Raw genomic sequence first — 26729 nt, 5'->3', positions numbered from 1 at the left:
CTCACCCTGCCTCTCCGTGGGGCAACACGGACACCCACTTCCGCGGCTTAGGAAGAAATCTCTCTTCCACTAACTGCGCACCGACCAGGAGACCGGGTAAAATGGCCACTCTGCTTGTCTTTCTTTGTTTGGGTTTGGCGCGAGTGTTAGCTTGTATTGCCCGGCTTGCCATAGGATCAGATTTTCCTCGGCTTGGATCTCTGAGCCACAGCCTGGTTCGGCCGTTTTTGCTGCGGCGGCCTGGATCTATTCACCCCCTTTGCCCGCCTCAGTTTCTATATTCACAGTTACCAGAAAAAGCCGCCCTGTTTAGGTTAGTGAGGAAGGCGGAGCATTTCTTATTCCCTATTTCCTTCGGGGTTTGGTTATATATTTAGCCAATTTTTCACTCAATCATACCTTTGGGTGTATTGCGAAGAATCTGGAAGCTCCAAGTATAGGTTTTTCTGTTTCTGGTTGAAGATCTTGTTGAGTTTTGGGGGAGATTTATCGGTATCGCTTCCTACTCCGCCATTACTCTGACGTCATCTCCTCTCTTCCTTTTTTATTTCTTCCTTCGTTTTTCTCTTTTTCTTATTTTTTCCTTTCTATTCGTTTTTTCTTTTCTCGTTTTACTTTCCTCCCATTTAATCCTCAATCACAAACAAATTAGTTAATTTGGGACTCAAGGCTTTTTTTGACTTTATTTTTCTTTTTTGCTTTTGCTTTTGTTTTTTTCTTGTTTGTTTATTTTTGTGGCATTTTGGGTCCTCCCAACCCAAGGTCTCCATTGTATTTAGTCTTCGCTCCACTTAATACAACAGATTTTTACTTATTATTTTTATTTTTTTCTTCTTTATTATTCTTTTTTTGGTCCTTTTTTCTGGTTCCCTCTTATACCTCTCATTATATCTCTTAGATGACCATCACTTACAAGCAAATCATCTTATGCTTGTCTAAAATTTTCTTCCTTTTTTTTTTTTTTTGCATTTAGTAGGTCCCTACTCCATTTTTTTGCCCCTTGAACTCTTCACCCCAAATCAGGCCCTCCATTATAGGCACGATATTTCCCTGAGGAGGGGAGAAGAGGGAAAGAGAAGAAAGAAAAAAAGGGGGAAATAATAAATTATTACTGTTTTTTTTTTGTGAGGTGTTTTACTTTTTTTTTTTTTTACTTTTTACACTTTATTAATTCTAATTAGTGCTATCAACAAGACCACCCTCAGATGCCAATAAGAAAGAGGAAATCGAATATTATGGATACAAAAGAAAAAGAGGTAACACAAATAGATGTGGAAGAATCTATGGAGAAAAGACTTAACATATTGGAAGACTTGGAGCTAAATGACAGAGAATTTAAAATAGAAATCTTAAAAATACTCAGAGATATACAAGAAAACACAGAAAGGCAATATAGGGAGATCAGAAAACAACTCAATGAACACAAAGAATATATTACCAAGGAAATTGAAACTATTAAAACAAATCAAACAGAAATGAAAAACTCAATTCACGAGCTGAAAAACGAGGTAACAAGCTTAGCTAACAGAACAGCCCAGATTGAGGATAGGATTAGTGAAATAGAAGACAAGCAACTTGAGGCACAACAGAGAGAAGAAGAAAGAGACTCAAAAATAATAAAAAACGAGAAAGCCCTACAGGAATTGTCTGACTCCATCAGAAAGAATAACATAAGAATAATAGGTATATCAGAGGGAGAAGAGAAAGAAAATGGAATGGAGAATATACTCAAACAAATAATAGACGAGAACTTCCCAAGCCTGTGGAAAGAACTAAAGCCTCAAATTCAAGAAGCAAACAGAAAACCGAGTTTTCTTAACCCCAACAAACCCATTCCAAGGCACATCATAATAAAGATGACACAAACCAATGACAAAGAAAAAATTCTCAAGGCAGCCAGGGAAAAGAAGAGTACAACATATAAAGGAAGGCCTATTAGATTATCATCAGATTTCTCAGCAGAAACTCTACAAGCTAGAAGAGAGTGGACCCCAATATTTAAAGCCCTGAAAGAGAGGAACTTTCAGCCAAGAATACTATACCCATCAAAGCTATCCTTCAAGTATAAAGGAAATATAAAAACATTCACAAATACAGAAAAGATGAGAGAATTTATCAACAGAAAGCCCCCACTCCAGGAAATACTAAAGGGGGTTTTCCAACCAGATTCAAAGAACAAAAGAAAACAACACCACAAGTAACAGATCCACCAAGAACACAATAAAACCAAACTTAAACTGTGACAACAAAGGAAAAAAAGGGGGGAGAGGATGGAGATTAACAGTAGCAAAGGACGATGAAGTGCAGAAATACTTATAAGATAGGGTACTACAATGAATATGGTAGGTACCCTTTTCATTACTTAATGGTAACCACCCTTGAAAAAACCACCACAAAAACACTTGACTTAAAAAAGGTAGCAACAGAGGAAAGAAGTATGGAACACAAACAAACAAAAACAAATGGTAGAAAAACAAAAGAGAAGAATCAAACTAGATACAAAACTAACAGAAAGCAATTTATAAAATGGCAGTAGGGAACCCACAAGTGTCAATAATTACACAAATGTAAATGGATTAAACTTAAAAGTAAAAAGACACAGAGTAGCAGAATGGATTAAAAAAGAAAATCCAACTATATGCTGCCTACAAGAAACACATCTAAGCAACAAGAATAAAAACAAATTCAAAGTGAAAGGCTGGAAAACAATACTCCAAGCAAACAACACCCAAAAAAAAGCAGGCATAGCAATACTCATATCTAATAATGCTGACTATAAGACAGAAAAAGTACTCAGAAACAAAAATGGTCATTTCATAATGATTAAGGGGAAGTTGAATCAAGAAGACATAACAATCCTTAATATATATGCACCAAACCAAGGAGAACCAAAATATATAAGACAGCTACTTATTGACGTTAAAACAAAAACTGACAAAAATACAATCATACTTGGAGACCTCAATACACCACTGACGGCTCTAGATCGGTCATCCAAACAGAGAATCAATAAAGATATAGTGGCCTTAAACAAAATACTAGAACACCTGGATATGATAGACATCTACAGGACACTTCATCCCAAAGCGACAGAGTATACATTTTTCTCTAGTGTATATGGAACATTCTCAAGAATTGACCATATGTTGGGCCACAAAGACAATATCAGCAAATTTAGAAAAATTGAAATTGTACCAAGCATATTTTCTGATCATAAAGCCTTGAAACTAGAATTCAACTGCAAAAAAGAGGGGGAAAAACCCACAAAAATGTGGAAAATAAACAACATACTTCTAAAACATGAATGGGTCAAAGAAGAAATAAGTGCAGAGATCAAAAGATATATACAGACAAATGAAAATGAAAATACGACATATCAGAATCTCTGGGATGCAGCAAAAGCAGTAATAAGAGGAAAGTTCATATCACTTCAGGCCTATATGAACAAACAAGAGAGAGCCAAAGTAAACCACTTAACTTCACACCTTAAGGAACTAGAAAAAGAAGAACAAAGACAACCCAAAACCAGCCGAAGAAAGGAGATAATAAAAATCAGAGCAGAAATAAATGAAATAGAGAACAGAAAAACTATAGAAAAAATCAATAAAACTAGGAGCTGGTTCTTTGAAAAGATCAACAAAATTGACAAACCCTTGGCAAGACTCACCAAGGAAAAAAGACACAGGACTCAAATAAATAAAATCCAAAATGAAAGAGGAGAGATCACCACAGATATCATAGATATACAAAGAATTATTGTAGAATACTATGAAAAATTATATGCCACCAAATACAACAATCTAGAAGAAATGGATAAATTCCTAGAACAATACAACCTTCCTAGACTGAGTCATGAAGAAGCAGAAAGCCTAAACAGACCAATCAGCAGGGAGGAAATAGAAAAAACTATTAAAAACCTCCCCAAAAATAAAAGTCCAGGCCCAGACGGTTATACTAGTGAATTCTATCAAACATTCAAAGAAGACTTGGTTCCTATTCTACTCAAAGTCTTCCAAATAATGGAAGAAGAAGCAATACTTCCAAACACATTTTATGAGGCCAACATGATCCTCATACCAAAACCTGGCAAGGATGGCACAAAGAAAGAAAACTACAGACCAATATCTCTAATGAATACAGATGCTAAAATACTAAGCGAAATACTCGCAAACTGAATACAACAACATAATAAAAAAATAATACATCATGATCAAGTGGGATTCATCCCAGAATCTCAAGGATGGTTCAACATACGCAAAACGGTTAACGTAATACACGACATCAACAAAACAAAGAACAAAAACCACATGATCTTATCAATAGAAGCAGAAAAGGCTTTTGATAAAATACAACACAATTTCATGTTTAAGACTCTCAACAAAATGGGTATAGAAGGAAAATATCTCAACATGATAAAGGCCATATATGATGAACCATCAGCCAACATCATATTAAACGGCATAAAACTGAGGACTTTCTACCTTAAATCAGGAACAAGACAGGGTTGTCCACTCTCTTCACTCTTATTTAACGTGGTGCTAGAAGTTCTGGCCAGAGCAATCAGACAAGACAAAGAAATAAAAGGCATCCAAATCGGAAAAGAAGAAGTAAAAGTATCACTTTTTGCTGATGATATGATCCTATACATCGAAAACCCGAAGAACTCCACAAAGATTATTAGAAACAATAAACCAATACAGTAAGGTCGCAGGATACAAAATTAACATACAAAAGTCCATAGCCTTTCTATATGCCAACAATGAAATATTAGAAAACGAACTCAAAAAAATAATCCCCTTCACGATTGCAACAAAAAAAATAAAATAACTAGGAATAAACATAACAAAGAATGTAAAGGACCTATATAATGAAAATTACAAAGCATTGTTAAGGGAAATTGAAAAAGATACAATGAGATGGAAAAATATTCCTTGTTCTTGGATAGGAAGAATAAATATAATCAAAATGGCCATATTACCCAAAGCAATGTACAAATTTAATGCAATTCCCATCAAAATCCCTATGAGATTTTTTAAAGAAATGGAACAAAAAATCATCAGATTTATATGGAAGTATAAAAAATCCCGAATAGCCAAAACAATCCTAAGGAAAAAAAATGAAGCTGGGGGCATTACAATACCTGACTTTAAACTATATTATAGGGCCACGATAATCAAAACAGCATGGTATTGGCAGAAAAATAGACACTCAGACCAATGGAACAGAATAGAAAGCCCAGAAATAAAACCACATATATATGGTCAAATAATCTTTGATAAAGGGGCCAACAACACACAATGGAGAAAAGAAAGCCTCTTCAACAAATGGTGTTGGGAAAACTGGAAAGCCACATGCAAAAGAATGAAACTCGACTACAGCCTGTCCCCGTGTACTAAAATTAATTCAAAATGGATCAAAGACCTACATATAAGACCTGAAACAATAAAGTACATAGAAGAAGACATAGGTACTAAAATCATGGACCTGGGTTTTAAAGAACATTTTATGAACTTGACTCCAATGGCAAGAGAAGTGAAGGCAAAGATAAATGAATGGGACTACATCAGAATAAAAAGTTTTTGCTCAGCAAGAGAAACTGATATCAAAATAAACAGACAGCCAACTAAATGGGAAATGATATTTTCAAACAACAGCTCAGATATGGGCCTAATATCCAAAATTTACAAAGAACTCATAAAACTCAACAACAAACAAACAAACAATCCAATAAAAAACTGGGAAGAGGACATGAACAGACACTTCTCCCAGGAAGAGATACAAATGGCCAACAGATATATGAAAAGATGCTCAGCTTCATTAGTTATTAGAGAAATGCAAATCAAAACTACAATGAGATACCACCTCACCCCTGTTAGATTAGCTATTATCAACAAGACAGGTAATAGCAAATGTTGGAGAGGCTGTGGAGAAAAAGGAACCCTCATTCACTGTTGGTGGGACTGTAAAGTAGTACAACCATTATGGAGGAAAGTATGGTGGTTCCTCAAAAAACTGAAAATAGAACTACCTTAAGACCCAGCAATCCCTCTACTGGGTATATACCCCAAAACCTCAGAAACATTGATACGTGACGACACATGTAGCCCCATGTTCATTGCAGCACTGTTCACAGTGGCCAAGACATGGAAACAACCAAAAAGCCCTTCAATAGAAGACTGGATAAAGAAGATGTGGCACATATACACTACGGAATACTACTCAGCCATAAGAAATGATGACATCAGATCATTTACAGCAAAATGGTGGGATCTTGATAACATTATAAGGAGTGAAATAAGCAAATCAGAAAAAAACAAGAACTACATGATTCCATACATTGGTGGAACATAAAAATGAGACTAAGAGACATGGACAAGATTGTGGTGGTTACCAGAGGTGGGGGGAGGGAGGACATGGGAGGGAGGGAGGGAGAGAGTTAGGGAGAGGGAGAGGGGCACAGAGAACTAGATAGAGGGTGGCAGAGGACAATCTGACTTTGGGCGAGGGGTACGCAACATAATTTAATGACAAAATAACCTAGACATGTTTTCTTTGAATATATGTACCCTGATTTATTAATGTCATCCCATTACCATTAATAAAAATTTATTTTAAAAAAAAATTTAATAAAAACAAAACAAAACAAAACAAAAAAACAAAAACTCCCCCCTAAAAAAAGTCCTGGGCCTGATGGCTTCACAAGTGAATTCTACCAAATATTCAAAGAAGAACTAACTCCTATCCTTCTCAAGCTATTTCAAAAAATTCAAGAGGAAGGAAGACTTCCAAACTCCTTTTATAAGGCGAGCATAATTCTGATTCCAAAACCAGGCAAAGACAACACAAAAAAAGAAAATTATAGGCCAATATCCCTGATGAACTTAAATGCAAAAATCCTCAACAAAATATTAGCAAGCCGGATCCAGGTATATATGAAAAAAATCATACACCATGATCAAGTGGGATTTATCTTGGGAGGCAAGGCTGGTACAATATTCGCAAATCAATCAATGTGATTCATCACATAAACAAAAGAAAGGAGAAAAACCACATGATAATTTCAATTCATGCAGAAAAAAGCATTTGATAAAATCCAGCACCCATTCATGATCAAAACTCTCAGCAAAGTGGGAATACAGGGAACATACCTCAACATGATAAAGGCCATCTATGAGAAACCCACAGCCATCATCATACTCAAGGGGCAAAATTAAAAGCAATCCCCTTAAGATCAGGAACAAGGCAGGGGTTCCCCCTTTCACCACTCTTATTCAAAATAGTTCTGGAAATACTAGCCACAGCAATCAGACTAGGAAAAGAAATAAAAGGCATCCAAATTGGAAAAGAAGAAGTAAAACTATCATTATTTGCAGATGATATGATATTATATATAGAAAACCCTAAAGTCTCAGTCAAAAAACTACTAGAACTGATAAATGAATTCGGCAAGGTGGCAGGATACAAAATCAATATTCAGAAATCAGAGGCATTTTTATACACTAATAATAAACTGTCAGAAAGAGAAGTCAAGGAATCAATCCCCTTTACAATTGCAACCAAAAAAATAAAGTACCTGGCCCTGGACGGTTGGCTCAGTGGTAGAGCATCGGCCTGGCATGCGGGGCACCTGGGTTCTATTCCCGGCCAGGGCACATAGGAGAAGCGCCCATTTGCTTCTCCACCCCCCCTCCTTCCTCTCTGTCTCTCTCTTCCCCTCCCGCAGCCAAGGCTCCATTGGAGCAAAGATGGCCCGGGCGCTGGGGATGGCTCCTTGGCCTCTGCCCCAGGCGCTAGAGTGGCTCTGGTCATGGCAGAGCGACGCCCCAGAGGGGCAGAGCATCGCCCCCTGGTGGGCAGAGCGCCCCCTTGGTTGGCGTGCCGGGTGGATCCTGGTCGGGCGCATGCGGGAGTCTCTCTGACTGTCTCTCCCCATTTCCAGCTTCAGAAAAATACAAAAATAAAAAAAAATAAAGTACCTAGGAATAAATCTAACCAAGGAGATTAAAGACTTGTACTCGGAAAATTATAAAACATTGATAAAAGAAATCAGGAAAGATATGAATAAGTGGAGGCATATACCGTGCTCATGGTTAGAAAGAATAAACATCATTAAAATTTCTATATTACCCAAAGCAATTTATAAATTCAATGCAATACCGATTAAAGTACCAATGACTTACTTCAAAGATATAGAACACATGTTCCAAAAATTTATATGAAACCAAAAGAGAACACAAATAGCCTCAGCAATCTTGAAAAGGAAGAATAAAGCGGGAGGTATCACACTTCCGGATATCAACTTATACTACAAGGCCATTGTACTCTAAACAGCATGGTACTAGCATAAGAACAGGCACATAGATCAATGGAACAGAACAGAGAACCCAGAAATAAACCCACAGCTCTATGGACAACTGATATTTGACAAAGGAGGTAAGGAAATACAATGGAGTAAAGACAGCCTCTTCAACAAATGGTGTTGGGAAAATTGGACAGCTACCTGCAAAAAATGAAACTAGACCACCAACTTACACCACTCACAAAAAATAAACTCAAAATGGATAAAAGACTTAAATGTAAGCCGTGAAACCATAAGCATCTTAGAAGAAAACATAGGCAGTAAGCTCTCTCACATCTCTCGCAGCAATATATTTGCTGATTTGTCTCCACAGGCAAGTGAAATAAAAGACAAGGTAAACAAATGGGACTTTATCAAACTAAAAAGCTTCTGCACAGCTAAAGACAATAAGAACAGAATAAAAAGACAAACTACACTATGGAAGAATATATTTGCCATTGCGTATGATAAGAGGTTAATAACCAAAATTTATAAAGAACTTGTAAAACTTAATACCAGGAAGACAAACAATCCAATCCAAAAATGGGCAAAAGAAATGAATAGGCACTTCTCCAAAGAGGACACACAGATGGCCAATAGGCATATGAAAAAATGTTCAACATCACTAATCATTAGAGAAATGCAAATTAAAATCACAATGAGATATCACCTCACACCAGTCAGAATGGCGCTCATCAATAAAACAACACAGAATAAGTGCTGGCGAGGATGTGGAGAAAAGGGAACCCTCCTGCACTGCTGGTGGGAATGCAGACTGGTGCAGCCACTGTGGAAAACAGTATGGAGATTCCTCAAGAAAATAAAAATCAAACTGCCTTTTGACCCAGCTATACCACTGTTAGGAATATACCCCAAGAACACCATAGCACTATTTGAAAAGAAGAAATGCACCCCCATGTTTATGGCAGCATTGTTCACAATAGCAAAGATTTGGAAACAGCCCAATTGTCCATTAGAGGACGAGTGGATTAAAAAGCTTTGGTATATATATACTATGGAATACTACTCAGCCATAAGAAATGATGACATAGAATCTTTTAGAACAACATGGATGGGCCTTAATAACATTATACTGAGCGAAAGAAGTAAATCAGAAAAAACTAAGAACTATATGATTCCATACATAGGTGGGACATAAAGATGAGACTCAGAGACATGGATAACAGTGTTGGGGTTACAGGGTGGGGGGAGGAGAGGGAGGGCGCTAGGGGAGGGGATGGGCACAAAGATCATGGCTTTTCAGCATTTGCCATATTCCCTCTTTAAGGAATAGACAGCAAATATTTACTTATGGTGTTTCCACTATAAAGACTGCTGTCTTAGGGACAAATGCTGATGAACTATTTCTCAGCAGTTCCTCCTTCTTCAAAGACTTATATGTCAACATAGAGCTCCATGTTTCAAAGGACATACTCAAGCTCACTCCATGCTCCCTGGAGCTTTAGCACAAGGGAATGCCCCCCCCTTTTTTTTCTTTCTTTTCTTTTTTTCTCTCTCTCTCTCTTTTTTTTTTTTTTTTTGTTGATGTATTTTTTTCTTTTATTTATTTATTTTTTGTATTTTTCTGAAGATGAAATGGGGAGGCAGTCAGACAGACTCCTGCATGTGCCTGACCGGGATCAACCTGGCATGCCTACCAGGGGGGAATGCTCTGCCCATCTGGGGTGTTGCTCTGTTGCAACCAGAGCCATTCTAGCGACTGAGGCAGAGGCCATGGGGCCATCCTTAGTGCCCGGGGTGGCTTTGCTCCAGTGGAGCCTTGGCTGCGGGAGGGGAAGAGAGAGACAGAGAGGGAAGAGAGGGGGAGGGGTGGAGAAGTAGATGGGCGCTTCTTCTGTGTGCTCTGACTGGGAATCGAACCCGGGAATCCTGCACACCAGGCCAAGCTCTACCCCTGAGCCAACCGGCCAGGGCCTAGGAATGCCCTTGTTGAGCAAGCTACCCAAAAGAAAATTATATGGAGCAACCATGACAGACTGAGCAAGTCAGTCTCATACTATTCATCACCAGAACGCTGCAGCCCGGTGTAAACAGTTTCAACTTTCTCGGGAAGCAGCACGGCAGATTGGGAAATCCTGTCCAAGGGGTCCTATACTGCCCCTTCATTTGGAGTTAACCCTCAAGGACCCCTACCAGGACAACTTTGGCAGATGAATGTTACTCATATACCTTCATTTGGCAAACAGTTGTATGTCCACATTACAGTGGATACATATTCCGGATATATAGTAACCTCTGTCAGAACAGGAGAGGCTGCTAAGCATGTTATAGCTCCTTGTCTGTATGCACTGTTCTATTATTGGATTTCCTAAACTGGCTAAACTGAAAATGCTCCTGCATATGGAGCAAAAGCATTTACTGTATTTTGTCATGCTTACAATCTTTAAAGTTAAGGTATTATTAAAGTGTACTCAGCAAACATTTTAAGGTCAATTTAAAAAAAAAAATTTTAAAGGGGGTAGTTATATCCTGGAATTCCTACGGGTCTACCATATCATGCTTTTTACTTTAAAAAAAATTGCATTTCTTTTGAAGGCTGATGAACAGGAGACACCAAATCTTTTTCGCCTGCAAACTACTACCTTCTTTGTTAGATCCAGCTAATAACACTGTTTTGTCTTTTTCCAAATAGCTCCAGATATATGGAAAAGATTTATATAGGCAGATGGGGATCCTCAAACCCCTCAGCGAGATCTTCTGAGAATGGCTTTTAAGATACCTAGAGGCAGAAAAAGCCCAATAGAGATCAGGGGAACTACCAGCTTTTAGGATAAACCCTTAAAGGCTCCAACACCCCAAAGGGGTCTCATAGGATGCCATCTGGGTCCTGCTTCAATAGTGGAAAGGAAGGTCATTGAGCTAAAAACTGCCAGGCTTACATGCCTCTGCTGTGAGGAAACAGGGACACTGGAAGGTAGGCTTCCCCCTCGCTCCTCTAAGGGAGGGTTCAGTCTCTTCCAGCCCTGCTCCAGCCACCTATGACCTAACCTTGCCCAGAAAGCTGGGGTTTGCCACTGAAGGCTGAAGGTGCCCAGGGACGTCGGCCCCATCTACGACACTGTGGATGAGCCTAGGGTATTTCTTCCAAGAAGCAGGTAAACTGATCTCATTTGCACAAGGGCCACTTAACTATGTTTTGCCTGAAGAGTCAGGTTTTTTATTGTTCCCTCAAAGATCTCTGTTGTGGGTGTTGATAGTCCTATTTTCTGCTGCTTTGCTTAATATATAGTGTTTCCTTTATCCCTCCTACCTCAATGCCCCACTCATATTTCAGGCTGGGACCTACTCCTAATTTAGAGCTCTCTTTCCCCCTTTTGCCAACTTCTATTATGAATCTACCTTTGCCACCCAGCTTAGTGTATCCCAAGGTTCTCTTTACCAAGCCACAGTCACAGAGCTCCAGGGAAAAGCAACCTGCTCTCATCTCTCTAGGCAGAGGAGAACAGAAGCTCCATATCCATGCATGCTACAAATGGCTTTTCCAGTCTACCTGAATCATTACCAGCTAGAAGCAGCGGTCATTGGGACTTGGACATGAGCTGCAAAGTATAGAATGGTGACAACAATTCCAGTGCCATGCGGACTTTTCTTGTGTGGACTTTTCCTGGACAGCTCCCTGTGACAGCTCCTAACAGACTGAACTGTGGTTGGGTTGCATTTTTCAGAGATTTGGCATGGTGATGGGGCCAACTTGGACTTGGTGAACATGTTAAGGACACTACTCTTTTATGGATTCTTGCTGTATTGGCCAAGAGTTTGCTTAAAGGCTTTTAATCACTGTAAAAAAAAATAGAAGACTGGATTAAGATAATGGGGCACATATACACCATGGTGTACTATATTCAGCTAGAAGAAATGATGACATCAGACTACTTACAGCAGAATGGTGGAATCTTGATAACATTATGTGGAGTGAAATAAGTGAATCAGAAAAAAACAAGAACTGCAGAATTCCATATATTGGTGGAACATAAAGGCGAAACTAAGAGACATGGACAGGAGTGTGGTGGTTACGGGGGGTGGGGGGAAGGGAATGAGGGAGAGAGGGAGGTGGAGGGGTACAAAGAAAACTGAATAGAGGGTGACGGAGGACGATCTCTCTTTGGGTGATGGGTATGCAACAAAACTAAATGACAAGATAACCAGGAAATGTTTTCTTTGAATATATGTACCCTGATGTATTGATGTCACCCCATTAAAATAAAATTTTATTTATAAAAAATAAAAATAAATAAATAAACACAGACAAGAACAGAATAAAAAGACAAACTACACTATGGGAGAATATATTTGACAATACGTCTGATAAGAGGTTAATAACTAAAATTTATAAAGAACTTATAAAACTCAATACCAGGAAGACAAACAATCCAATCCAAAAATGGGCAAAAGAAATGAATAGACACTTCTCCAAAGAGGACATACAGATGGCCAATAGGCATATGAAAAAATGCTCAACATCACTAATCATTAGAGAAATGCAAATTAAAACCACAATGAGATATCACCTCACACCAGTCAGAATGGCGCTCATCAACAAAACAACACAGATTAAGTGCTGGCGAGGATGTGAAGAAAAGGGAACCCTCCTGCACTGCTGGTGGGAATGCAGACTGGTGCAGCCACTGTGGAAAACAGTATGGAGATTCCTCAAGAAATTAAAAATTGAACTGCCTTTTGACCCAGCTATACTACTTTTAGGAATATACCCCAAAAACACCATAGCACTGTTTGAAAAGAAGAAATGCACCCCCATGTTTATGGCAGCATTGTTCACAATAGCAAAGATCTGGAAACAGCCCCAAGTGTCCGTCAGTGGATGAGTATATTAAAAAGCTTTGGTACATATATACTATGGAATACTACTCAGCCATAAGAAATTATGACATTGGATCATTTACAATAACATGGATGGACCTTGAAAACATTATTATACTGAGCGAAATAAGTAAATCATAAAAAACTAAGAACTATATGATTCCATACATAGGTGGACATAAAAATGAGACTCAGAGACATGGACAAGAGTGTGGAGGTTACGGGGTGGGGAGGAGAAGGAGGGTGTTGGGGAGGGGAGGGGCACAAAGAAAACCGGTTAGGTGAGGGAAGGCATTTGGACTTTTGGTGATGGGAATGCAGCATAATCAAATGTCAAAATAACCTAGAGATGTTTCCTCTGAACATATGTACCCTGATTTACCAATGTCACCCTATTAAAATTAATTTTAAAAAAAATAGAGAATGAACAGTAAATTTCAACCAAGAGCATTACTTGGTCTTATGAAAAAATCGGCAAATGAATGTTTTTACATGATTTAAGTTGAAATAAAATGTTTCAAATATGCACATATTTGTAACATAAAAGTAATATATTTTTAAATTAAATAAAGATTCATCAGGATAAAAAATCAAACATTGTTTTAAAGGGATAAATGAATCTTTACAGATGTTTGCAAATTCTATTCCTCCATAGCATATAAACTTAAGGAGAAAGTAACTTAAATGTCCCTTAGCATTGTCCTTTACATCAAATTCCTTGATTATCCACAACTATTTTTTGCATATATTATTTTTTAACTTGACTTTTAATCAACTTCTTCAATTAACTGCTCAACTCTCAATCCTAATAGCACTGGAAAACAGGACTTCTGTTTAAAGTCTATGCAATAATGAAGATATGCAGAGATTATAGTGGCACAAGAAGGATTCCTCATAAAGGGACAGTGTAGGAGGGTGTATGTCATGCAAGAGTTTGGATTATTTCCATAGGAAATAGAAATCAGATCTTAGAGCTAAAAAGGTCAGAATAATAAGTCAGTGGGGGCTCTGTGGAGGTTGACCTCAGGGATACAAGCCTGAAAGCAGGGAGAAGAGTTAGAAGCTGTTGAAATGGTCTGGGTGAGAGACCATAGGATCTGAACCCAGGTAATGAAAGAATGCAGGAAAAACATGCATCTTAAATTATGGAGAGAATCCCACATCTCTTTAAGGAATTTGGAAGTTGTATAAAAGAGATAAATGACACTAGGTGGATGAATATCATCCAGTGAGAATAAATATAGCAGATTTTTAATATGGCTTCAGGTGGATCATGAAAGTTTATAATAAATTTTGTATGTATGTGGCTTATCTATATATTAGTGGAGAAAGAGTCCACAATTTTTAATAGATTGTTTAAAGGGTCTTAACCAAAAAGTTAGTTATCTTAATGTACAGTGAAAAGAGCAGTGAACTGAGAAAGAAACCTTCAGAACACCAACATTTTAAGAACCTACAGAAGGGAAACCAACAAAAGAGTTTGAGAATAGAGTTAGGTATTAGGAGGAGATCTTAGCAAGGGCAATGCCACAAAACCCAGGGATGGTTTTAAGGAAGTAGAGAATAAATAAAAAATAACCAACAATGCTAAAACAGAAGAAAGGCCCATTAATATAGGGACTGAGAACATTCATAGAACCTGGCAGTGAAGCAGTCACTGAGCAGTTTCAGCAGCAGTAGGGAGAAGACAGGATGTGGTGGCTAAGGAGAAAACTAAAGAACCTAGTGAAAACTTTGTAGACTCCTTTTTCAAAAAGCTTGGTTGAAAGTACATATAAATTAGTGATAGAAGTGGTACATAGGCATAAGAGAGGATTTTGCTTTTCCTAATAAAGAAATATAGATAGACATGATAGATAAATAGATGATAGATTGATAGACAGATATAGATAAGATCAATAGATGATAGATAGATAGATACATAGATAGATAGAGCTATAGATATAGATAGATATATACAGCTATAGATATAGATATCTAAGGGTATGTTTAACCTGAGCAAAGAGATGGGTAGAAAGGGAAAAGTTAAAAATAGTAAAGAGCGAAAGTGACTGATGAAGCAATATCCTAAAGGGGCTGGAAGGAGATGCGGTTAACAGCACCAGAGATGGATTTGAACAATATGACGAAAGGGAAGGCATTGGAGGATAAATAGTGAATATAAAATTTAAAGGTTTTCCAAGGAGACAAACTGTTAAGAAAGACAAAGTATGATGGTTACAAGATTTTTTGATGTGCAGGCAGGCAAGATGGGCTGCAGAGAGTGAGAGAATAGTGACAAAAGAAGAGTGTCTGAGCCCTGGCCAGGTGAGTCAATGGATAAACTGTTGTCCTGGTGCACCAAGGTTGCAAATTTGATCCCCAGTCAGGTCACATGCAAAAATCAACCAATGAGTGCATAAATAAGTGGAACAACAAATTAGTGTTTCTCTCTTTCTCTTTTTCTGCCTCTCTCCCTTCCTTTCTCTCTAAAATTAATAAATAAATAAACTGTAAAAATGCAAAAGATCAATGAACCCAAGAGCTGGTTCTTTGGAAGGATAAACAAGATTGATAAACCTTTTACACCAAAGAAATTTATCAGGAAAAATATAGAGAGAGGATCCAAATAAAGTCAGAAATGAAAGAAGAGTAGTGGCAAATGACACCACAAAAACAAAGGATTATAAAAAGTACTACAAACGATTATATGCCAACAAGCTGGACAATATGGAAGAAATTAATAAACAAATAAATTGCTAGAAACAATCTCCCAAACTAAATAAAAAAGAAATAGAAACTCTAAACAAACCAATTGCAACAAAATCAATTCGGTAATAAAAATAACTCCCAACAAACAAAAGTCCTAAACAGTACTTCACAAGTGAATTTTAGCAAACATTCAAAGAAAAATTAACACTTATCCTTCTCAAACTATTACAAAAAGTTTAAGAAAAGGGAAGGCTCCCAAGTCCATTTTACAAGGCAGCAATATCCTGATTCCAAAACCACATACAGACACTACAGAGAAGAAAAACTGTAAGTCAATATCCCTGATGAACATAGATGCAAAAATTCCCAACAAAATTTTAACAAACCAAATTAACTAATACATCAAAAAATATCATATGTCATAATCACAAAAAATTTATTCTTGGGATTCATGGTTGGTTCAATGTCTGCAAATCAATTAACATGATACACCACATAAACAAAATGAAGGAAAAATTATATGATCTTACCAACAGATATAGAAAAAGCATTTGACAAAATCAATACCCATTTATGTTTAAAAAAAAATTCTCAGTAAAGTAGGGACAAAGGGAACAAAGCACAATGCAATAAAGGCCACATATAATAAACCCACAGCTAACATCATACTCAACAAAGAAAAACTAAAAGTGTTTTCCCTTAAGATCAGGAACAAAACAGAAGTGTCCACTTTCAACATTATTATGCATGTAATGCCTATCAAGATACCAATGGCATTTTACACAGAACAAATAATCCAAAAATTTATATGTAACTACAAAGGACCCAAATAGCCAAAACAATCTTGAGAAGAAGCAAAGTTGGAGATATTACATTACCTGATATCAAATTATACAAGACTATAGTAATCAAAACAGCATGTTATTAGCAAAAAACAAAAAACAAATAAAACACATATATAGATCAATGGAATAGAAAAGAGAGCCCAGAAGTAAACCCCTGCCTATCTGGTCAATTGATATATAACAAAGGAGGCAAGAACATATATTAGGGTAAAGAAAGTCTATTCAATAAATGGTGTTGTGAAAACTGGACAGTTACATACAAAAAAATAAATAAAACTAGACCACCTTCTTACACCACACACAAGAATAACCTCAAAATGGATTAGAAACTTAAATGTTAGATCCAAAACCATGAAAGTCCTAGAAGAAAACATAGGTAATAAAATTTCTGACATTTCTCTTAGCAATATTTTTTCCGATATATCTCCTTGGGCAAGGGCAATGGAAGAAAAAATAAGCAAATGGGACTACATCAAATGAAAGAGGTTTTGTACAACATAGGAAGCCATCAAAAAAATAAAAAGACAATCTAATGAATAAGAAAATATATTCATCAATGGTATATCTGATAAGGGGTTAATATCCAAAATTTATAAAGAACTCAAACTTCTCAATACCAAAAAAAAAAAAAAAAAAAAAAATCCAACTAAAAAGTGGGCAGAGGCCTGAATAGTTACTTCTCCAGTAAAGACATACAGATGACCAATAGACGTATGAAAAGTTGCTCAACGACACTAATCATCAGAAAAATGCAAATTGAAATCACAATGAGACATCACCTCACACCTGTCAGAATAGCTGTCATCAATAAATCAACCAATTTTCATCAACATTGTGATGAAAATGTGGAGAAAGAGAACTCTTGTGCACTGCTGGTGGGAATGCAGCCTGGTGCAGCCACTGTGGAAAGCAGTATGGAGTTTCCTCGAAAAATTAAAAATGGAACTGCTTTATAACCTAGCAATCCCACTTCTGGCTATATATCCAAAGAAACTCAGCACAGTAATCTGAAAGAATATATGCACTCCTGTGTTCATTGCAGTATTATTTACAAGAGTTGATCTATGAAAGCAACCCAGTGATTATCAATAGAGGAGTGGATAAAGAAGAAGTATATACAATGGAATATTACTTGGCCATAAAAAAGAATGAAATCTTACCATCTGTGACAACATGGATGGACCTAGAAGGTAAGACATTAAGTAAAATAAGTCAGAGTAAGACAAATACCATATGATCTCACTGACATGTGGAATTTAAAAAACAAAATAAATAAAGAAAATAGATAACGTTAACAAACTTATGATTACCAGAGGGAAGGGGAGTTGGAGAGATGAGTGAAAATGGTAAAGGAATTAAAAAGTACAAATTGGTAGTTAAAATATAGTCACAGGATGTAAAGTTCACTCTAAGGAATATAGTAAATAATATTGTAATAACTATGTATGGTGATCACTTTGTAAATCATATAATTGTCTAACCACCATGCTGCACATCAGAAACTAATATAAAATAATATTGAATGTTAACTGTAATTGAAAAATAAATTTTAGAGAAAATATTTCACAATAATAAAAATAAGTAAATAAATAAATAGTCTGTGGAATACCTAAGTGATGATATCTAGCGGCATTTTGACATGGATCTGGAACTCAGAAAAAAAATAATAAATCTGGGTTGCAAATATTGTCAGTCAATAGTTCACAAATGGAAACAGATCACATTCAATCACTGAGAGGATACAGAACCAGAATCAGAAAAATAAAATGGTAGAGAGAAATAGTTTTTTCAAGTATATGATAACCCTGACATATACTGAAAGATATTAAAAGAAACAACTGAACTTAATCATAAAGAACGCTGATACACCTTAGAATATTAATGAATTGCAAACAAACCCTCAATAACAAAATTAAACTAAATAAAAACACTCCCCTAGCCCTCCAGTTAGTTACCTGAGGTTTAGTGAACTCTTCAAAATGTTAGTTGAAACATAAAATTTAACTCAATAGCCATAGTTTATCTAATTAGTAGCACTGTGCCACTAGCAAGTTGAGTGAACATCAAAGCACTAATTAATATTTGGTTGAATACATTTTAAATTATCTAAGAACTGAACAATAATACAAACAATGGCTTGATTATAAAATTAGCAACTATACTACATTAAAATGATTATCTATCTAAATTCAAATCATTGTAATGTGCCATAATGAAATATTACTGAATAATTATTGTCTCTTTGCTCAAGAATATCTTACCTCATAAGAAATAAAAAATATAATACAATCAATATTTTATATGTATTTTTCAACTTGTAATACTCTGATCCTCTACCAAGTTCATAGACTAATAGAGGTAGAATCTTAAAACTTCCTATTGTGAGATGGCTTTAAATTATGGTCAAACTGAAAATAAACACACTGCAGCTTGTTAGGCAATAACAGCAAAAATAATCCTTAATTTGCAAATACAAAACCTTAGATGTGAACTGCCTATGTTTCCATACCTGAACTATCTTAAATTTAGATTAGAGGTGACAAAGGAACACAGATGAACAGTCAGTAAAAAGGCAAATTCTAATTCTCATCTCATTCTAAACAATGAACCTCTCACTTCTTACAGTAAGTAAAAGTTAGAAATTAGAGCTGTTTCATGTCATAAAGTATAAGTTGTTAGTAAATCTTTCTTGTCTCAGTCTTGCTGAACAGCTGTTTGATTCTTTAACTTTTAAACTCACACAATCAAAACCCTTCTTTAACTGTTCAGAAGAGGCTAGACATTGGAAAGGTAGAATAATTTCTTCCCCACCAACTGAATGCAGTCTTTCTAAACTACAGGTTATCCCTAAGACTAGACAGTGTGGAGAAGCTTATTCTGCTGCTATTAAATAGAGCTTTTCAGAAAAGCAGCCCAGTGAATCTAATGCCGTGTATCATCATTGTTCAAATAATCCCTTTAATTAAAAACAATTTTTTCACTACCATGCTCCACATTTTTATGTGATTTTTTAATCTAATGTGTGGAGAACTGATACTTTTTTTTTTTTTTGGTCGAGACATTTCTTTTGATGAATCTATAAATCAATGTGTATCAGAGTCATAATGAGACTAAAACACTTTAAGAAATATAACTAAACTTCCCCCAGAACATCAGGTCATTTATAAAAATGTGTATTATCACAGGACATACTCTGTATACCTTTACACATTAAAGATAATTTTTAATTAATAAAAGTAAGCAACTTTCGCTGTACTTGTCCCTCCCTACAAAATTTTACACTATTATAACTTTAGATTTGGGTTTTCTCCTAACAAAGCACACAATTACTAGCTAGAAAGGTAAACTCACCCCATTATCTTTATGAGAATTTAACTTGAATTCATTTAATTATCTAACAACTTACTTGGCACAGCCCTCGGGCAATGGTGCTCAATTGGAGAGAGGAAAGGGGCACCTCAGGCACAGATTAAATGTGGGGTCCATGGCCTGGACCAAAAAGATTACCTGATTTTGAAGGCCCCAAATAATCATTTATAATTAGCACCAAAAATACTTTTGAGGAGAAACAATGCTAGAAAACTGAGACCAAAAATGTATTATTTTGATGCAGCTAAAGGCCTGGATTTCAAGGCATGCAGCAGCCTCGATAAGGCACAGCAGGAGTGCCCAGGTCATCCAAGTAGGGAAGCAGCAAGAGAGGGTGCCTGGTAGTCCTGACAGCAGCTGAACGGCAGGCTAGTGTTCCCTCTTTACTTCCCCACTGAAACACAATCCCAAATCAAAGTTTAAACAAGATACCACATTGTACCTGAACTAGAATTAAGGGATTTTGATTGGTAGCTGAGGTTGTTATGAACTCTGCAGCCAGAACCCCAGTTAGGAAGAGGGAAAGAAGACATCTTACTGTTCCGCATTCTATATTTCCTTCAGAAAAAAGAATTCGAGTTCTACCCTCCGCTCCTGGTTTCAGTGCCCACTGATAATTCTCTTTCAAGGCAGTTGTCTCCCAATAATACAATGTTAGTGGTCAGAAATGGAAGGTGAAGCCAAGTAGGACACTGCATACTGTGATGTAAAGTGATATAAAGTCAGCAATAGGGGATTGTGAAAATAGAATGAGGCTCAGAATAGTTTCATCACTATTCCTTCCCCAAAAACAACCCAAAATATAAATTATTTCAAATCACAAAAAAATACTCCCTTCATTATAAACATCGGAGCAAAAGATTAAACAATAGGAATGGACGGACCTTTCCTAAGTACAGAAAAGATCTATCCTTCATATATTTGATTGTACCCATCAACCTGCTCTCCAACCCAACACCAAGCACAAGATTCCTCCAGCATCCAAGTATAGTCAAAGAAATAAAGGAAGACTGCGTACTCTGACCACGTCAACACCATCCTTATACAAGTCCCTCTTCTGTCAAGATAAGAAAACCAAAAACATCAATTACAGTCCTGGGCCAATAAGAAGCTCTTGCACCATAACAAAGAGGAATACTGTGATAAAGAGGAAAAGGAAGAGATTGCTTCTTAAGTAGGCTTACACTGGGAAGCAGGAGAAAAACTGAGACATTATCTACTCTACATTCCCAAATGAAAAGGAAAAAGACAAGTAAATCCTAGATTCCAAAAGCAAAAGACAGGGTAGGGGCACAACAGCTGAGATTAAAAAGAAAACTGGACAAGGAAAAACTGGAAGGGAATTCAACCATGTAATAACAACAGAGACAAATTCATTAAAGGCAATAAATGGAAGTGTAGAAGCTGGGGGAAAATTCAAGTGGTATTTTAGCATTTACAAGTGAGACGATCTCCAAAAACACAGAAAAAAAAAAAAAGACCAAAAAGAAAACTATGCATACTGACTGACAGGAAGGACAAAGAACACAGATCTAACTTACACCTGGCATTTCGGACCTGAAAATATAAGCAATATGAATTTGAAAAATTATTCCTAGCCTAACCAGGCGGTGGTGCACTGGATAGAGCATCGGATTGGGACACGAGGGACCCGGGTTTGAGACCCCAATGATGCCAGTTTGAGCGTGGATTCATCTGGTTTGAGCAAAGCTCACCAGCTTGGACCCAAGGTCGCTGGCTTGAGCAAGGGGTTACTCGGTCTTCTGAAGGCCCACATGAGAAAGCAATCATTGAACAACTAAGGCAGAAGTTGGGAATCTATGGCTCATGAGCCAGATGTGGCTCTTTTGATGGCTGCATCTGGCTCACAGAAAAATCTTTAATAAAAAAAAATAATGGGCCCTGGCCGGTTGGCTCAGCGGTAGAGCGTCGGCCTAGCGTGCGGAGGACCCGGGTTCGATTCCCGGCCAGGGCACATAGGAGAAGCACCCATTTGCTTCTCCACCCCTCCGCCGCGCTTTCCTCTCTGTCTCTCTCTTTCCCTCCCGCAGCCAAGGCTCCATTGGAGCAAAGATGGCCCGGGCGCTGGGCATGGCTCTGTGGCCTCTGCCTCAGGCGCTAGAGTGGCTCTGGTCGCAATATGGCGACGCCCAGGATGGGCAGAGCATCGCCCCCTGGGGGGCAGAGCACCGCCCCTGGTGGGCGTGCCGGGTGGATCCCGGTCAGGCGCATGTGGGAGTCTGTCTGACTGTCTCTCCCTGTTTCCAGCTTCAGAAAAATGAAAAAAAATAAAATAAAATAAAAATAATGTTGGCCCTGGCCGGTTGGCTCAGCGGTAGAGCGTCGGCCTAGCGTGCGAAGGACCAGGGTTCGATTCCCAGCCAGGGCACACAGGAGAAGCGCCCATTTGCTTCTCCACCCCTCCGCCGCGCCTTCCTCTCTGTCTCTCTCTTCCCCTCCCGCAGCCGAGGCTCCATTGGAGCAAAGATGGCCCGGGCGCTGGGGATGGCTCTGTGGCCTCTGCCTCAGGCGCTAGAGTGGCTCTGGTCACAACATGGCGACGTCCAGGATGGGCAGAGCATCGCCCCATGGTGGGCGTGCCGGGTGGATCCCGGTAGGGCGCATGCGGGAGTCTGTCTGACTGTCTCTCCCTGTTTCCAGCTTCAGAAAAATGCAAAAAAAAAAAAATTATAATGTTAAAAATATAAAACATTCTCATGTATTACAATCTATTCGTTTCCTACTGCTCATATTCATGGTTGCAGGTGGCTGGAGCCAATCACAACGGTACTCCGGGACAACACCAAATTTTTATTGGATAATGCGTAACGTACAGGGTCGTTGTGAGGTCAGGAAGTAAACTTCCCTCCTTTTAGTCAAGTAGTCAGCTAATTGCAGAAACCCTTTTGACGAAGAAGACGGCTAAAAGAAAAAAAGATGAGGAGTATCATACTTTTCAGCAGGAATGGACAGAGGAATTTGCCTTTGTGGGAGAGTAGATTCTGCAGTGTGTCTAATATGCAATGATAAAATTGCATCAATGAAATGGCCAAATATAAAACAGCACTTCGACACACGTCATACTACATTTACATCGAAATATCCAGCAGGGGACAGCAGGAAGAAAGCACGTCAAGAGTTACTGTGCAGAGTGCAAGCTAGTCAGCAGCAACTCTGTGTTTGGACCCAACAAGGTGACTGGAATTTGGCTAGCTTTGCAGGTGCTTTAGCAATTGAAAGAAACGGAAAGCCATTCACAGATGGGGAGTATGCCAAAACATTCATGCTTGATGTTGCCAATGAACTTTTTTACGACTTTTCAGATAAAGACAAGACAATCAAACGAATAAAAGGCTTGCCTCTGTTGGCAAGAACTGTTCACGATGGTACCATCATGAAGGCAAATCAAATTGAGGCAACACAAGTGAAGGACATAAATGCAGCACCATTCTTTTCTCTTGCTTTGGATGAGTCAACAGACGTAAGCCATTTATCCCAGTTCAGCATGATTGCAAGGTATGCTGTCGGTGACACACTACGTGAGGAAAGTCTTACTGTTTTGCCTATGAAAGAGACAACAAGAGGGGAGGATTTATTCAAGTCCTTCACTGAGTTCACTACAGAAAAAAATCTACCAATGGATAAACTTATTTCGGTGCGTACTGATGGTGCTCCGTGCACGGTGGGGAAAAACAGAGGATTCGTAGCACTTTTTGTGAACATGAAAAGAGACCCATCCTAAGTTTTCACTGCATCCTACATCAGGAGGTGCTTGGTGCTCAGATGTGTGGCAAGCAGCTTGGTGAGGTGACGTCGCTGGTCATTCGGGTAGTAAACTTTATTGTTGCCCGAGGTTTAAATGATCGCCAGTTTAAAACACTGCTGGATGAAGTTGGGAGTAATTATCCTGGTCTGCTTCCGCACAGCAATGTGCGTTGGTTGTCAAGAGGGAAGGTGCTCAGCTGTTCCGTGGCTTGTCTGAGAGAAATATGGACTTTTCTTGAAATGAAAAATGTCAAGCATCCTGAGTTAGCTAACACTGAGTGGCTCCTGAAGTTCTACTATCTCGTGGACATGACTAAACATCTAAACCAGCTCAATGTGAAAATGCAAGGCATTGGAAATACAGTCTTATCCCTTCAACAAGCAGTGTTTGCATTTGAAAACAAGCTGGAACTCTTCATCACCAACATTGAAACAGGTCGTTTACTACACTTTGAAAAACTGGGAGAGATGCATGCACAGCAAGTGACCCTGCTCAACATCTTGATCTCCAGCAGCAGGCAGGCTTCACATCTAATCTCCTGCAGTCATTCAAAGCACGCTTTGGAGAATTTCGTGAGCGCACTCGTCTTTTTAAGTTCATAACCCATCCACACGAGTGTGCAGTGGACAGCGCCAACCTGAGTTACATCCCCGGTGTCTCCGTCAGAGATTTTGAGCTACAAGCTGCTGACCTGAAGGCCTCAGACATGTGGGTGAATAAATTCAAGTCACTGAATGAAGATTTGGAAAGACTTGCACAACAGCAAGCAGAGTTGGCGAGCAAACACAAGTGGGGAGAAATGAAAAAACTTCAACCCGTGGACCAGCTGATTGTCAAAACTTGGAACACACTTCCCATACCACACAATGCAGCGTGTGAGTATTGCTGTACTGACAATGTTTGGCTCTACGTATGCATGTGAACAGTCTTTCTCACATCTAAAGAACGTTAAGACCAACCTACGATCACGTTTAACAGATGGAAGTCTCAACACCTGCATGAAGCTTAACCTCACCACATATCAACCAGACTACAAAGTCATCAGCAAAACCATGCAGCACCAGAAGTCACATTAGTGGTAAGAAGTACTTTATTCATCACTGGTTAACGACAGCATAACAATGTTATTAAAAAGAATTCAGAGACTTATTGTACTTTAAAAGTGTTGGTCTTACATAAAATGCACACATTTACTTGTATTTATTGTTAAACATATTGTATGGCTCTCACGGAATTACATTTTAAAATATGTGGTGTTCATGGCTCTCTCAGCCAAAAAGGTTCCCAAAACCCTGAACTAAGGTGTCGCAACAAAAAACTGATAATTGATGCCTCTCATCTCTCTCCGTTCCTGTCTGTCTATCCCTATCTATCCCTCTCTCTGACTCTCTCTCTCTGTCTCTATAAAAAAAAAATATTCCTAAACTGGAAAAAAAAAGAATTAAAAAGATTTACTCCCAGCAAAAGGAATAAAAAGAAAAAAAAAGCAACAAAAAGATGTACTCCTATTAACAGAAAGTTTACACCAGGGGTCCCTAAACTACGGCCTGCGGGCCAAATGCGGCCCCCTGAGTCCATTTATCCGGCCCCCACCGCACTTCCAGAAGGGGCGCACCTCTTTCATTGGTGGTCAGTGAGAGGAGCATAGTTCCCATTGAAATACTGGTCAGTTTGTTGATTTAAATTTACTTATTCTTTATTTTAAATATTGTATTTGTTCCCATTTTGTTTTTTTTTTACTTTAAAATAAGATTTGTGCAGTGTGCATAGGGATTTGTTCATAGTTTTTTTTATAGTCCAGCCCTCCAACGGTCTGAGGGACAGTGAATTGGCCCCCTGTGTAAGAAGTTTGGGGACCCCTGGTTTATACTATGTTTTCGAGAAAACCATTGGAAAGAGACCTAAGCGTGAGGTAAACCAATGGAATATCTTAAAAAACATTAAAAGTCAAAACCAAAAATAAAGACAGAAAAATCAGGGACACCTTGTCCATCTGCTCCACAGCAAGGCACACCAATAGGCAATCAATGTCTAATCATCTGAGGACTTCTGACATACAATTTTGTATTTTAGCACCTGTATTTCACAGAGCGAGGCACACAGTAAACATCAAATAAAAGTTGTACTGAATCAAAGAGAAACTCAAAAATTTAAAGGAATTTATTCTACATATCTCTACCCGTTTACAGTACCATTATCCAAATCAACTTTCAAGCCTACAGATAAGTGCACCTCTTTCCATTTAAACAACAGATTTATGACATGCAATCTTTCTGATACCAGTGTCATGACTTGTATAAGAAGATCATTTCTTTATATCAAACAAGACTTCTCTGAAAGCACATAAGAAGTCTCACCATAGGGGTCTATATGAGCTGATCCACCAGCTCAAACTCTCTCGCTGTCTTTGAATAGTAGGACATACCATAACTCTAGTCAGAACCAGGAACTAACAGCATGTTCAACAAATAAAAAGATAAAGAAAATGATCAACACTATATTAGAAGCTACAGACTTGCTCTTAGTCTAAAGAAACATAATAGAACTATGTGGTTTTTTTAAATATACTACCAACTATCATATTTTTGGGGAAAAAATAAGTGGTTGGACATTTTTACAATATAATCAACATTTCCTTTATAAGTATTTTTAAATTTTTTATTTAGTGGTTTTAGAGAAGAAGGGAAAGAAACATCAGTTTGTTGTTCCACTTATTTATGCATCTTTTGGTTGATTCTTCTATGTGCTCTGACCAGAGATCGAATTTACAACCTTGCTATATGGGGACAATGCTTTAATCAACTGAACTCCCTGGCCAGGACCCAATGTTCCCTTTAAATTTCTTCTTGCAAATTCTTCATTGAAGACCAGATTAATGTGC

General features: G+C 38.0%; 1 protein-coding gene across 4 annotated transcripts in view; it reads right to left on the bottom strand.

The window, feature by feature from the left end:
• The window catches only part of ATG10 (autophagy related 10), a 446721-nt gene that overhangs the window by 403531 nt on the left and 16461 nt on the right, over window positions 1–26729 (bottom strand). The window contains exons 1-2 of one of the 4 annotated variants that reach the window (XM_066273718.1): window positions 18323–18358; window positions 17874–17896 (exon numbers count right to left, since the gene is read on the bottom strand). The exons of the other annotated variants lie outside the window; for them this stretch is intronic. Of the exons in view, the coding sequence (XP_066129815.1) occupies window positions 17874–17888 (15 nt within the window). The 5' untranslated portion in view covers window positions 17889–17896; window positions 18323–18358. Of the gene's footprint in view, window positions 1–17873; window positions 17897–18322; window positions 18359–26729 lie in introns of those variants that run through there. 4 annotated transcript variants of the gene reach the window in all.

Source organism: Saccopteryx bilineata, chromosome 4 (genome assembly GCF_036850765.1).
Source record: "Saccopteryx bilineata isolate mSacBil1 chromosome 4, mSacBil1_pri_phased_curated, whole genome shotgun sequence".
Lineage (NCBI taxonomy): Eukaryota > Metazoa > Chordata > Mammalia > Chiroptera > Emballonuridae > Saccopteryx > Saccopteryx bilineata.
This window is presented reverse-complemented; position numbering and strand designations above follow the sequence as displayed.